This window comes from Dinoponera quadriceps, unplaced genomic scaffold, assembly GCF_001313825.1.
Source record: "Dinoponera quadriceps isolate SergipeBrazil2010 unplaced genomic scaffold, ASM131382v1 scaffold113, whole genome shotgun sequence".
NCBI classification, from domain to species: Eukaryota; Metazoa; Arthropoda; class Insecta; order Hymenoptera; family Formicidae; genus Dinoponera; species Dinoponera quadriceps.
The window spans coordinates 2246747-2263093 of NW_014554899.1; the positions used below are offsets into that span (position 1 = coordinate 2246747).

The window sequence follows — 16347 nt, forward strand, 5'->3', positions numbered from 1 at the left end:
CAGCCTATGTACAGGGTCTACACGCTAGTTCGTCGAGTGATTCTTAGGGGTGTGTGCATACGGCTTCTCTGTACAATTCGTACTCTCTAACGTGACTGCCGAACAAAAGATCGCAACTGCATGTATATTCGTGTAATCGAAGGCTTGACACAAAAAAGATCGCTGGGAAAAGAGAGAGAGAGAGAGAGATCTTGAGGAAAATTAGACTTGGAAATCTTTATTTTGTTTATATTTACAAGGAATTCTCTATACACGCGCGTTCTGCGTTCGCATCATCTCGCGACCGTTTTCGTCTGCGACATTTACGGCTTTTCGCGATGCTATCGGTGCGCCTTGGCATGTAATCTTCATCAACGGAAAATAAGTTTCCGAAAATATAACACTCTTACAGGCTTTCTCATATCAAGTCTTCGATATAGAAGTGATTGGTAAAGTATTCGATTCAGATGGAATCACGACTCGAGGTAATGCCGCTCTTAACGTCGACACAGCCGCATGACGCGCGTAACCGAAATCAAACGTATATCAAATAAATTAGTAATGCATTAACTACCAATAAATTAAAGACAATAAGCTTTGACTTGATTCGCAAGCCATAAACGAGAAATGACTTTCTGAAAACAAGCGTAACGAACATTCACATTTGTCCACGTTATATAAATGACATGAGTCCCGTCCGTTTATATACAAAACATATATGTACGATGTATAAAAGTGACAAGTACACGATAAAAAAGTGACGTTTCCAATCGTCTTCTTCTCGAACAGGGAAATATTCCTAGTGTCACGTTGCTTCGTCAAAATCGAGAAAATACACCTCGAAAGACTGTTAAAACAGTCGCCCATTATCGAATGACACTCGACAATCAGAGGGATCGGGATCGTGGGAGTGATAGTAAAGCGAAGAAAAAAAATTAAAACAACAAAATAAATATATATATTGTTATTTTCAACATACGTCACATGCTGACCGCGTTGTGGACGAAGTAGAACAGAAAAGAAAAATATAAGTATACTCAACGATACGCTAACATAATCTCCGCGATTTCTCCGTCGCCGTTCAAAGCCGAAAAGTAGTTACGGTAGTTGAACAAAAAGAAAAAAGAAAGATATAAAAAAAAAAAAAGAAAATTAAACAAAGAATGGAGAATTAAGAGTAATAACGCAGAGCGCGACGTTAAACTCCGGCGATGAACAATATCGCTCATCATTTGTGTACGTCCGTACGTGACAAAGATACATACATACAAAAACACAATTAATGCCCGTACACACACGCGCGCGCGTGCGCATGAAAAGCCGTCGCAATATACACGTGGGAGGGTAACCACAATGATAAATTTCGATACTCTATTCGCATTGTCTATCCTTCGATCGCTGAGAACTGAATCGGTCTCATCAAATGAGTGGGATCGACCGCGACTCTCGGAGCATCTCGATGATACGTGACTCAAATATTATACGTACACGTCGATAGTAGACACTTGGAACAGAAAAACTTAACACGTAACGTGACAGTTATCGGTAAAATATCTCAATCGTCTAAACATACGTGCAAGCTGTAAATTTGTAAAAATGTTGTCCTTCGTCTCGCACTTTGATAAATTAAACATGCCACATGTATCACACGCAAATACTCCCCCCCCCCCTCCTCCCCCCTCAATGTTTAAGTATTATTGGACATCGCGCTATTTGCAATGCTTAAATTAAGAACGTTTAACATGTTGAGTGCTGGAGGCAATTATAATGTGATATTCGGTGCTGACGGAATTTTGATGTTCCATATATTGTACATTATTTCAACGCACGAACGTATTTGTCAATATCAAATTCTAGCTTTCGACGGCACTTCTGGATTTTCGATGACTAATTTAATTGAATCAATCGATTATTAACTTCGGTCAATTCTACCGTGTGTGTTGCTCTTCCTTTTCTTCTATAAAATTAAACTATACAATATTAGCAAAGTTTACATGCAAACTAGCGAATGGCAGCCAACACCCAACGTGCTAAAACTAAGAAAAAATTTGCATTCGACTGGACATGATTCATTCGTCATCTCGAAAGCTCCGTTCGGGACGCATCCCACTCTCTGATAAAAGAAAAAGGCGACATTTTACACACTAGAAGAGAGAAACGCGGTGGACGAACAAAACTAAAGAAAAAGAACAAATTCGATTTCTAGCATGTAAGAAAACAAAAAAATAAAGAAGCACGACAGATGAACGACGCTAAGACGGTGTACTCGACGGTAACAGAGTAGTCTTATGACTATAATAACTGAAACATGTAAAAACAGAAATATAATCTATCGACAAATTTGGATTTTGCGAACGTAAAAATAATAATTCGGGTAGACGACCGTGCCATTGAAACGTCGGTCGAACAGGATCACCAAATTGGTCGGTTCGTGTTGCGAGAAAGAAAGAGGAAAGGAAATCGAAACTTATATCACTAATGTGCGGCGGGATTACTTAAGTATTAGTTACATCATAATTACGCGTTCCACGTTGTAAATGTGCGTTATAATGCAATTGCTAAGTAATGTGAAATTAAAAATTCAGATTTTCTGGTTGCACAAGAATTGAGAACGATTCATATCGTAAGAATGTATCATAAGTAACACTCCTCTTCGTTTCCATTTCGCAAGAAATATTGAGACATTTACACAAGGATTTTTTTGTATGTATGTCTCTTATGCAGAAAAGAAAAACGATAGCGTCTCGCAATATTAGTAATTAACATTTGTTAATGTTGACAGCTGTCTTAGCGCTAAAGAGGAGATCTCAAATATTTTAGTTCGCTCTCGTTAATCAATTTGGTCCGATTTTTGGAATAATTAATACGCGAGCAAACACGAAAACGAATCGTTAACGTTGTGTAAGTACATTGTCCCGCTCTATTATAACGTGCTTCGTTTAGGAAACGACCGTCTCAAAGAGTGATCCTTATTTGACCATGTAATGATCGCGCGTATGTTCGCGACTCGGGTTATTTTATGGCGAAAAACCACACGTTCGTACGCAGTGTACTGTAAGAACGAAGATAAAAATACCCGGTTGACTTGGTCCTAATCTACATTGATAGTCTGCCATCGAGGCGCTAAATTTGGGTCGAGCGATCGATATCGGTAACAGTAACAAGCGATAATCGCGATCGCTGTCGCGCAAAGTACGATAATATACATATAAAAGTAATAGAAGTAATGGTCATAATAGTAATAATAATTGCCAACGAGGCCATCATTCGCCACTATAGTACTAATAATAATACTAAGAGAATAATAATATAAAATAATATAATTATAGGTATATGAATAATAGTAATAATAATAATAATAATTCTAATAATAATAGCAATCAAATTAGAGCAACAAGTATAACTAGTTAAGGATGAACGTAGCAATAATAATAATAATAATAATAATAATAATAATAATAATAATAATAATAATAGCCACATATAATAAACGTAGCAGCACTAACAGTAACGTCAACGCACGTGCTGGACGATGGGGGGACGATGATAAGAATGACACGAACATAGAAACGACTTTTCAATTGTTAACGATATTTGTGACTAGGCTCTATTTGTATATACGCACAAGACTAACGTGTACGCGTGCTCGTTTGCTATTGTTAGTCGACCGACTTAACGTGTGTGTCAGCATTGATCACCCACACATATTAATCTGTGTATTGAATACCGTAATCCTTTTAGAATTTTCAATATTTTAAGTGTGCAATTTTGAGATATCGTATCAATTATGATGTTTGCGTACGGATTCAGTGTTTAAATGATATAATGCAATGATTAATCCTCACAGTATTATTTTGAATATTGGAAACTGACATTTGTAAACACAAAAACTCGATTTCAACTATTATTTTTCTAATAATCTGTTCGAAGTAATGGTATTCTACACACAGATTTTGTTGTGCTTCACGAATAGACGCTCAACACCAACGTGGAGGATTAGTCGTTAGCGTTGTGTAAGTACATCAATTAATTAAAGACACATCTTTGGTAATTTGCACGGAGCGCGACGCCTCCCCTCATCCAAGACGATCGCAAGTGTCGGATAAAGCTTGTTCGTTCGTGAGAGTTTCATTCGTAACGACACCGATTGCTCCGCTCATTTGGTCTGACACACGTGTGCATGTTAATGTTGTTGGTGGCAAAGCAAAATTACATAAATCTAACTGTGGGATAGCATTTAATAATAACGCGAATGAAGTTAATATATTTTGATATCCCAAAAATTCATTATTTTTTTAATGACAAATCGTTATATGATCATAATCACCATTGATTGATTGTTGATTCATTTTCAACGATATCCTATTTATATCATATTTAAAAGTTTCGAAATAATATTTCAGAATATCCTAAAAACAAAAAAAAAGACTACGAAATGCCATTTTATTAAACAAAAAAAAAAAACAAAACAAAACATAACTGCCATCCAATAATCAAATACACGCAAGTTTGCTTTGTCCAATATCGCCAAAGATACTCGAGAAAAAATAAGGGATTGGAGGATATGTATTTTGTCGAAACTCGAGGTGTGGACAGTGATCATGAAAGGACATCATGACAATGTCAAGAGAAAGGATAGTACGAAGGTTTCTCGAGGAACGTCAGAAGGAAGCTGCGCAAGATACGTCTTCGATTCCCGCCCGTTGTTTCAGCTTGTAATACGCTTCTCCGTCGTTCGGAAAATGATCTGAAGAAACTTCCGGGGGAAAACGTTCTACAAACGTTGTAAACGTCTTGTCGTGTGACTTTGAAAACATCTACGCGACACCTTGAAATTTCGTCACTTATGTCTTCCCCGCGCATTCAAAAAATAATCTAAACACTTACTTTTTCCAAATATCGCGAAATCTGCTCGCAACATAAACACCGATACGTTCGTCTCCTTTCAGAAGTAAGATGTAACAAGAATTATGATTGTTAATTATCGTAGAAACAAAGCGGAGAAAATAGATCTCCTGTACGAAGAAGCACATTGTTAATTTACATTAGCGCAACGTCAAGTCCCCACAAACCGATTTTTTTTCTGCAGCTGACGGAACTTCTCATTTCCCTAAAACTCGAAATGTTTTCCCGATTAACAATTTACCAAATAAATAGACTCACATTCGCGAATATTTGTGATAGCTCTAAAAATGAATCTCAAATTTACATGCTGACATATCGTCCCTCGACAGACTTTCTTTCCTTTCAACCATCCGCGTTAGTATGTGGAGACTTTCAACTCGTCCGATCGGTCCTTCTTCCAGTTCACGCGGGGAGCTACGGTTCGCGCAAGATGCGACTCGCGAACCCGACGAAGAAGACGATGTGAGTGCGCGGTCGGGAAACTCGGCCGACGGTAAAATTCGTTAAAAATTCGCCGCATTTCGCGTACTTGTCTACGTTCGCAGTGTTTCTGGCGGCGATAGTGCCGAACGCGCGAATACGCGTCCGATTCGCGCTAATCGTGAGCGATCGAACGTGGTGATTTCGCTCGGTAAATTTCGCCATGCGGGATCAGAAAGCGGCCCCGCATATATACCTCTCGTCTCCTACACGATACAATCTTATCACAAAGTCATTATTACAAAATGTCTCTTATACTCGGCTTCTTCGCTACCTCTATCGGTTTTGTTTGTTTCTTTGTATCCGTTCCGTTTTTGGTATATTTGCACGATCTAAGCCTAAGAAATCGCACGCGCGCCGGTCCCGCACGATCATTGTTCGTCCTTTCGCGTTTCCATTTCCAGCCTCCGTCTTTCGCGTCCCTTCACACAGACAGACACATACACGCATTCATATTCATCTCGCCTCTACTATATCAATTCGTAGCGATTTATATGCACATGTGTGTGTGTGTGTGTGTGTGTTTATTTATATATAAACAAGCGCCGAGGCGCCGACAGCGATCCCGACAATAGAGCCGATAAAAATAGTTTTCAGTCGATAATTCGATTTATGAACATGTATGTATACCTATGTTTATGTATAGTTATGTATAAGAAATTTCTCGCACACGGTTTGCGGCGCGTGCCGCGCGTTCCTTTTGTCTTTTTGTCCTGCTTCATTGTGAAGACCGCGTAAGACGAAGAGCGTCGCTCATTGCGAGTTAGCTACGAGAATTCTCGCCGCGTCCGCGACATACGCGCGTACATTCGCATATACCACACGCACACACACACACGCGCACACACATATACACACACATACACACGTGCACATATATGCGTATGTACATATATGTATAATATATTTATATATCTGTATATACAGAGGACCGGGGTGGACAGACGGTTAACATAGCGCGTTAGCTTCGTTCGAGGAACCCAGCTCGGCCGTCGGTGCATCGTCTTCCGCCTCTCGTTCCGCTTTCCTGGCGTTTTCTCTCCGTCGTGTTCCTCGGCATGCGCGCAGCAGTTTTTTCGGTCGCGACTTGCCGCACACCTCCGGCGTCCGCGTGAATTCGTCCGACGGTCGTCCACGGGAATTCGGCCGTAAGCGTATCGCGCACGAGATCGAGAGAACGAAGCGTGTGTGACTTTCGTAGATCGACGGCGATCTCCTCTCGGTGCGATCGCGTGGACACGGGCGCGCGAGAGGGTCGAGGGTAGGAGACGAAGAAAGAGAGAAAGAGAGAGAGAGAGAGAGAGAGAGAGAGAAGAAAAGGTCGGCGGAGTGGAGGATCTTACGGCGGAAGTGAGAGCGCGTTTTGGGCGGGTGTTGTTCTTTGTACAGGCACCGACAGACACAGATAAATTGATCGAAAGACTGACCGGGGAGTCGTGACTGATCGATCGACCGGTCGAGCGAACGATCGATACCGATTTGACTGACTGAGACTGACATGGCACGGCGACTCCGATCGAGAGTACACGGTCACAACGTCACAGGCCACCTGCTGGCACACAAACAAACACACGGACAGGTTAGTCACCACCACACACCAAATATGAAGGTTCATCCCCGGGCAAACGCGCGCGGTGATGGTTCCGCCGGGGCCCCGCGAGGTATCCGAGATGTCTGTATGTCTCTGCAGACTCGCGCTCGATCGACTTCGACGCGGCACACTCGTTGCGCTTCTTGTCATTCGTCGTGACGAGAACACGTAGCCGTGGTTCCTTGAGATAGAGAACTCGGGAGAATAATTAATTTCATTAACGAACTGCGGAGGGCTCAAATAAATAAACCGTTCGGTGTGTATTAGTCAAGCTTCACCTCGCCCGAGGTTCCAGTACGATGAAAATTTAGCACAGAAAGCCGGATCGTTACATAATTCGCGTAATCGTAAGGTATTAAGCGTGGAGTTAACACTTGAACTGTTAGCGGTTATCGCGAAAGTTATACACGTCTGATAAGAAAATTGCGCGCGCGGAGCCGCTTTGACCATCAGCGGAAGTTCGAACATCAAAGGACCAAACGCGACGTTCGCGGGGCCTCCAAAACCGACGACACCGTGCATCGTGTACACAGGTAGTTTGCCGAACCGTCCTTTTCAGACACGAGCAACGAGCGTCCACTTTGTTCAGCTTGACAGACAGTCACAAGGAAAGAGAAACAAAGTGTTTGATGGCGCATCAGTGGAAACTCGTTGCCGATGCAACGCGCACGGTGAAATTCGCCAGCCGCTTCCGGATTCAAATCGCATGCGAATAACTGCGACGGTCGTTCCGCAGTTGAAAGCCGTTCTTTGCCGATTATTCCAGAACGTTAATCGCGACAACGGTATAATCAAGAGCAGCGGAGTATACGCTATTCTTGTACGCGAATCACCGTTATCATTTTATTTGCGGAAACGTTTGGCGGATCTCATCCTTCGCTCGCGACGACCGGCTGCATCATCCCCCACCCCCCTCCCCCCTCCCCAAAAATCACATAGCAATGTTAGTACTACTAACTAATGAAGCATCGTAGCGTGATTAACGATTAAATTAAAAAAAAAAAAATGAATCAACTTAGTGATATTATTGTCACTTGAGAACGTGTCGAATTCTGTGCGCCTCGAACAATGAACGAAGGATACACGCGCGGCGTAATATAGCTTCTGGTATAATTACAAATGAGTGAGGTAGGTCCTTGTGTGTATCGCTCGTATCTGCCGGCTCAACTACCGGCTCACACTCTACGCGTGGTTATTGAGAGATAGAGAATAGGTAAAGATAGATAGAGATAATAGAGACAAAGAAATAGATAAATAGATAAGAGAAGTAGATAGAGAAATAGAAATAGATATAAATTACAAAGAGTACAGAGAAAATGAAAACAACAGAGAGAAAAATCAAATCGTCAAATGGTTACAAGGTACGACTTGTGAACGCTGCGTGAGAATTCAAAAGCGAACTACTCTTACTCTCTTGGGGGGGGGGGGGGGGGGAAAAANGGAAAAAGCTACGTATGTTAGTGAACTTCATGTACGTAATTCCACTTTGTGCAACAGTAAGTTAGCACAGAAAGCTTTATACTGGCAGCCCTTACAACGAGATGTAGTTTGATTGCATCGCCGGGGAACGTGCCGGCGGGTTTTGCACTTTCGAGATTCGAAGAGACGAACATGTTTTCGACACCGTGCGATAAATACGGGCGAATATTACGATTTAAGAGAGATAGAGATAGAAAGAGAGACTGAGCGAGACCCGTATTGCGAGAGTCGCGCGTTTAACGACGAATGTGTGGCTGTTCGATCTTCAAGCGTGCACCGTTTACATTCGAACTTCGTTCTTCGCGCACAACACAGATTGAATTCGACGGGAGCGAATGAACGCGTTTAACACGCTAAACACGCCCGTTTCTAGGAACGTAAACGAGCTTTCATCCAGAACTCGAATCAGGTTAAACTCGGGAAGCCTTTATTTGTTTCACGGTTTGCTGTGTGAACGGAAAAGTCTGCGGAAGCTTTACGTATCATTTATTTCAAAAGCTACTGGTTGTATTCATTGCGACTTGCTCACGAATTCGAGAGACCCGCTCTCGAAATGTATAGGTACATCACGGAGTTGCGTCCGTATTATTTAACGCGCTAAGCACCACTGCATCGGTCTAGGCGAAACTTTTGTGCTGCTGTACACTGTGCGCGAAGATTCTTAGAGCTACACAAGCATTCGTTGCTTTCGCGATGTGTCTCGATCTCGATTAATTGTATCTCGTCGCGGGCTCGTTAGGTACGAGCGTGCGCTGGGAATAGAGTCTATAGTCACAGTCTCTGAAATCGGTCACTACGGACTGCGAAAGTCGAGCTGCCCGAAGTAATACTGACTCGTTACTTCTATCCTGTCTCCTATAAAATTACTGGAATGGATTATCGAAGAGAGAAAGCAGTCGGGACTTCTATATATACGACATTAAAGGGTCAACAGACGGTAACTACGACACACGAACGCGACGTGGCACGGACGTGAGTGGAGTAGACAGATCGTTGAATTAAAAATGTACTCGAGTTCACACAGGGTGGACCGGCAGGTAAAAATAGAGAGAGAAAGAGAGAGAAGATAATTCGGCGGGACAGTTCGCACAAGCGACACGTTAAAAGGATAAAGAATACGTTCCTGCACCTCGGAAAAAAAAGTCAGTCCGATGGACAAGAGAGTCTTCTGGATTATCACAGCCTTGTTTCGATAGGATGGCGAAGGCGTCGAGCGGCGGGACGTCTCCTCTTCGGCGTCCGAAAGACGCTCGATCATAGCCCGTTAGCTCGCGCTACCTTCGTGAAAAATATCGCTTGACTAGAGAGCATCGTGGAATACTTTCTTCGTTTGCCTATAGACCTAGAGACCTATTAGCTAGCTAGCTAGCCTGCGCGAGGTCCCGCACAGCGGGATGATTATATCAACCGACGCGGTTGTTAATTTGTAATACGCGCGAGTCCCGACTAAGGACGCCGTCGAGCCGAGGCGAGGTGTCCGAGAAGTCCTTGGTATCTACCTACGAACGCTCTGTGATGTCGGCTAGTACGGTTTGGAGGCGTCCTTGGACCGTTTCAACTGGACCTTCAGTCGCTTCATGCCGATCTGGAAACCGTGCATCGTCTGGATCGCCGCTTGCGCACTCGACGCGTTGTCGTACGACACGAAACCTGGAATAACGTTGATAAATTCGTTACTCGTGCAGCGTCGCGCCAACGCGAAGATTAGATTAGAAACGAGACGAGCACGACATCTAAAATACGGCGATTGCGACGCGGAGGAATTTTGTTGAAGACTGGAAGAAAGGAGTCCTACGTTAAAATGAATAATTACTCCAATATTTCCCAGCAAATTCCCACTCGAATTAAGTAAATATTACTTTTTTAATTTTATAATTTAACATTTTTCGGTTACATTCAAGTAATATTTACTTAATCTAAATGAAAATTTCTTAAACAGTATTGAAGTAATTATTCATTTGAATGTAGCACTTTTTTCGATGAAAACATCATAACGTCGCGCGATCCCTCCATCGCTATTGAAGTTACGTGACGAACGCTCGTATTTTACTCCCGATTGGTGTTGCGTTCGATTGATAGCCAACTCAACTCACCGAAGCATTTGCTCATGTGCGTATGCTTATCTATAAAAACTTTGGCGGATATGACGTTGCCGAACGGCAAAAAGGTGGAAATGAGGTCCGTGTCGCTGAATTCCTGCGGTAGGTGATAGATAAAGAGGTTGCAGCCTTCGGGACCCTCGATCTGCTTGTCCGTGTTGCTGAATTTCGTCTTTTGCGCCGCCGCCGCCGCAGCAGCCGCAGCAGCTGTGAACGCCGGGAACCCTGAAACCCGAATACGTCGATGATACTCACGTATTATACGTAGCCGAGGGACGCAACCCCAGTCGCGTTCTTCGAAGTGACGTAAATCAAATTTTGAAAATCTCGTTGCGATTCAGGGACAAAACGTGTGAGAAAGTCGGGGGATTTACAAAGGCAGCCGGAAAACATCGGTAAATACATCTCGAAGGGAGGATGTGCGAATCAAATATCTGTATGGTCGAATCGAATTTTTTTTATTCGAATGCGAATCGAATTCGAATCAGATTTTCCGAGGTTTACATTACATGCTAATCTGAATATGATCAAGTATTTTCAATGGTATTAAAAATTTTTTCTTAAATGGGGAAAAATTTTAATCACTATATAGTTTTGAGAAAATCTCTTGTTAAAAGTAAAATGTTATGCTAAGTACTATAAATTTATAATGGATATTAGACAGTAAAGTGAAGAACTTATAAGCTGATAGATACATGTGTATATATGTAACCATATTTTATAAGCTGAATATATACTCAGTAAGTCTAAAAAATTATGGAATTAATTATTTTTAATTTTTTATGTAAACTATATATTAATAGCGTTTTCAAACTGCATGTATATCTTACAAAGTATCTACATTTTATTATCAAAACCATTAAATTATTTAGCAAAAAACATTCTTACACACATAATTTTTCTTAATAATAAAAAAGACTTTAAGGAACTAGATTTAATTCCAATTAAACAATCGACAGACGTGATCGACTCAAGATCAACCGTCGATGATTCGAAATTATCGAACTATTCAAATGCGAACCTTTTAGATTCGAAAACGAATTCGAATCAAATCAACAGTGACTCGAATTTGAACGACTTGCACACCTCTAATCTCGAACGATATCTGCACAATAACCTTGATCAGGCGAATTCGCAGCTGTATCTTGATTGAATTAATCGTTCCTCTCAAAACTTGACCTATGTCACTTCGAGATAAATAATTTGATACGATTCTACGTATCGGCTCGACGCGCTGCAGCTTACAGAGACACACCAAACAGGCACAACTGATCTAATATCGTCTGATCGAATTCATTTGAATCTATTCCGAATAATACCGCGTAATAGAGTATTCGAATATAAGCATAAACAGATAAACATTGCGCGCGGTAGAAAAGGTGAAAGGTAAAATGAGAGAATTAAAATATAGTTGTATTTGAACTTCTGCGATATATATACGTACAAAAACAGATTACACACATAGTATTACAGAAGAATGCGTGTGTAACACGATTTTGCAAGCCCTCTCTTCGATACCCGCAACCGTGGCATCGTAACCTCTCTGCTTATTTAAATCTTTATGAGTGTACATCATGTGTGCTGAGATACGTGGGTATTTCCGATAGACACATGCGAACCTACCGGTTGTCCTTTTTCAAGCACTCATTTCGTTCACCTTCACATTCCGTTATTTTCTGTAATTCATTGTTCCAGTCGCAAAGCGGTTGATCTTGGTATTTCGCGCTTGTATCGATCGCACGAAACGTTTCGCGGTTAAAAACGTGTCAATTCGGAAGTGAACGATACGAGAGACTTGATGCGAAATAAAAAAAAAAGAAGAGAGAAGAAAAAGATAGACGATTCACAGAAATGCATATCCAGGCAATTTCTACTCATTTATTACTCACTATGCAACTCTTTCTTTTCCACGGTCACCGTCGTCTTTCCAATGAGAGCTTTAATGCGCATAGTTTACTCGTTAGAAAACAGCACTTCTTTTTGCGTGTTCACGCGGATCACAGAGAGGCGTAGTCTGAGCTGCGTACAACGCTCTTCTGTGCACACGAAAAGTAGCCGTATGAGCGATAATAATTACCTGCATACTGTTGCAAACTGGAATAAGCGTTGCTCAGCGAATCTTGAAGCCCATTCAACGGCGTGCCCGTCAAGGAGTTGAGCGTAAGGGATGTCACAGGACTGAGACTGCCCCCAGTAGACCCTTGAATATGAACGCCAAGGTCATATTACTTTCCACCGATCCGCAAGTGCGCGGACGATGCCCAAGCCTAATTAATTCCGAGGCATGCTGCGACATCGCGGAAACAGCGATCGTCGCTATTCCGAATTTGTTATCACTAGTTATTACGATTAGAAACAGGAAGCTGCTCGTACTTGTGCGACACGACGAATTAGTGCTACTAATATAGTGCTACGAGATTATTGCTTCGAATGGCTTCGAATTCTATGATGAATTCCTCGTGACAGTTTTTATCTTTCTGTTCTCTGTTATGCGTGGATAGTAGCATCATAGACGGTTTCGATTAACTTGAACTGGACGTTATATTTTAAAATAACCATTGTGAAGGAAATTTTAAGTGACACTATCGTGTGTGTGATATGCGAAGAAGATTCAATTTATATAAAGAAATCTTGAATATGCGCGAATGGGTAAAATACAAAAATTACAACATATAATGCACGCATAAAGTATTTTGCTTAATATGAATTTGTCCCACGTAATAATTAATAATTGAAATCTCGAAGCATAAAAAATATCTCCGCAATATCGACGAAGAAATATGCAACAATTGCAATGCAAAAACAATAACGATTTAAAAATAGGTCATACAATACACTTTCATGCGTAATCATATACGTAGTGAAAAGAATAATAAAAAAATATCACGCGCTAATTCCCAGGTTAATTGCGAGAAGCTTTTCTAGAAAAAAACAGTCGTACTTTTCTTGTTCGTTATGCCAGCAGGCATACATTGCCGTAAATTCTGGTTACGGAGAATCATGCGCCCATTAATTGCGATAAGCGTTTGCGCGTGAATCATTTGCTTTCAATATATCTCAAATAGACAATTAATTCAGTCCGCTATGTACATATTGTTAAAACTACGATTTACGATATTGATGAAGGATAAAAATATGCACGTTCCTGAAAGCTCCAACCGGGTCTCGCCAATTAATGCGTTAATTCAATGTTCGTGAAAGATTTTCACGCCGGTAATTCGGCGTGCAGCAACAATTAGTTACTAATTGACTCGGTTATCTATGTTCGTGGGTAAAATTTACACGTATATACAGAATGTCGTGGAATTACCACACTATTGTCATTTGTATTACGATCAATTTGAAGTGGATCAATTTGAATTGGATTTATTCTCCTTCGTAAAAAATTCGCACTTTTTTATCGTATTTTGATATATAATATTATATAATTTATTCTTGAATAAATATTTCATTAAGAGCGAAGTGTCAAATTAGGGGAGACCCGTTTGATCAAATCTGCGACAAACAATGATCATCAATACAAAATATACGAGAGACGATAATGAAAAATGTACAAGAGTGATAGTGAAGAAGTAACATTGACGGGAAAGGGATTTGAGAAGAAGAAAATAACGAAAAGAAGATATGTAACGTATTGCAATACACGATAAAGAATATGAGCTCAAACAGTTTGTCTTCCACGAATTTATCTCACCTGTATTTCCTGTTTTCCCCAGAAGGGCAGCTACGCACGAAAAAAATAGCAGTGTTAAAATTACGATGTGTGTTCAAAATGTGATTAGAAAAAAAGAATAAAGAAAAGCGTAAAATGCGACAATAATGAAACTCGTAATATGGCCACGTTTAAGATACGAAAATAATGGAACTATTATTTGCGACTTACATCTATTGCATACAAATCTACATAATAGCAACAATATAATATGTAAGAGTCGGATGATAATTCTTGTAGATGAATGTGTAAATGTTATATGCACCATGCTTTTATGTAAATTTCTGCGCAATAGTCCTAATATATGACAATTCTCCTTTTTTGTGATCGTATGCAAATTTAATTTAATTAGGAAGTAAGAAGTAAAAAAAATACCTATTTAAACTGCTGCTATGATAAAACAGTTGTCGGCAGATATTAGTCGATATTCAAGAGAGAGAGAGAGATAGAGAGAGAGAGAAAGAGAGAGAGACTGATTTTTAACATTTAACATTTTCACATACGACCAATTCTCCACGTTAATCGATCACCAACCGCTTCATCGATCGCACTTAAATAACCTTGGGACAATCATTTAATGCAAAATGTTCGATCGCGGTTTAAATCGTGGGTGAGTTTGTATCCATCACGGAACTCGGAATGTATACAAAAACAGATGAATTCGAGAGAAACCGAGAGCGTGTGCGCACGCACGCACGTGCACGTGCGCGCGGACTATTAAATAAGCGAAATGAGAAAATCGAGCCGTCAACGGGATTAGAGGGGGGACCCTTTTGCACGATCGAAATTAATTTAGTAATTGTTAATACTGTACCAGGCAATGCGACACGTACATAGCGACATACCTGCTGTCGAATTCGCCAGGCCGCTTAACGCTGAAACACAGAACACGTTCGCGGTATTAACAAGCGGGATCAGCGATGTATTCTCGCGAAATGAAGCTTTGACGGGATTTTCTCGGCGGCGCTGCCGCCGTCGCAATTCCGTTTTTAATTGCGACGGTGAAATTGCGGCGTCAACGGTGTGCGCTCACTAGTTTCAAATTAATGCGACTAGTCAAGTTTGCACGGCTAACTGTGGCAACGTCTCCGCGATAAATATTTGTCTTTGCCGTTACGCTGTTACATCAAACGCAACATGTAAGCATCGCACTGTTGTCACAGGAATATCTTACCGGATAAAGCGGTCTTAACTGTGCAGACAATCTTGGCCGGATATCTACAGCAAATGTATAATAAATTGTGATGCCGCAAGTTGCTCAGCGTTTGTCAATTTAAAATCGCTGAATAGATTTTCAGTAATTTGTTAATAATCTTATCTTTTTATATATATAGTGTTTATTCCAACTTGATAGAGACTTTGCTTTTTGTCGAGTGCTCTCGGCCAAAGCTGTGTGTATGTGTGTAAATGATTAACGTAAATTGAGGAATACGATAGATCGCATTTCTATTTTTTTCATTTTGCATAATCGAGATCCACGATTACCGTTCAATGTCAATTTAACCGTGACTTAATCGTGATTGCTGTAATTATATGAAAAACTCGTTCTTACGCAAACGATACTTGCATAATCGCTCGCGTGTGAAGAACGCGACGAAGCAGCAGCCTGCATACTTGACTCACTTTCCTATTGACTTTACACAAATCGTAAAGGGAGCGCAATATCGTGGACACGCAAAGTAATAAAGGTGTGTTAGTTTGCCCTGCCGGTATAATATGAAATATGACAAGAGGGTAATGGTGCAATTAACTACGCGCGCGTGCACGCCTAGAAACGTACATCTTACCTGCGGACTTTGTACATTTATACGACTCAACATGCACACAATACGCAGAAGTACATGTTATTAAAAATTTCGACACAGTTCACTTGATAATACTGCAATCTGCCACAAATTAATTATCACGTCTCGCGGCGAATTTTTCTGTTTTAATTCATACTCAATCAACAAATTCGTTTCAATCAACGAAGGGGAGAAACAGTCAACACAAATTCAGTTATTCTCGATGCGCTTTGGACGTTTGTTTTTGTTGATGAAATATGACATACATCGAGTTAATTTACAAACGTAAATAATACGTTGCAGAAGTGAGTCGGGACT

General features: G+C 40.9%; 1 protein-coding gene across 17 annotated transcripts in view; it reads right to left on the minus strand.

Moving 5' to 3' along the window:
- Positions 1-914: 914 nt before the first annotated feature.
- LOC106742530 (CUGBP Elav-like family member 2) overlaps positions 915-16347 on the minus strand; it is a 575750-nt gene continuing 560317 nt past the window's right edge. For 7 of the 17 annotated variants that reach the window (XM_014615554.1, XM_014615555.1, XM_014615560.1 and 4 more), the window contains 5 exons: positions 15079-15120; positions 14228-14257; positions 12611-12733; positions 10528-10758; positions 8840-10084 (listed from right to left, as the gene is read on the minus strand). In XM_014615554.1, coding sequence (XP_014471040.1) covers positions 9957-10084; positions 10528-10758; positions 12611-12733; positions 14228-14257; positions 15079-15120 — 554 coding nt within the window. In that variant the 3' untranslated portion in view covers positions 8840-9956. Of the gene's footprint in view, positions 6917-8839; positions 10085-10527; positions 10759-12610; positions 12734-14227; positions 14258-15078; positions 15121-16347 lie in introns of those variants that run through there. The other 10 variants (XM_014615571.1, XM_014615570.1, XM_014615564.1 and 7 more) reach the window with 9 other exon arrangements.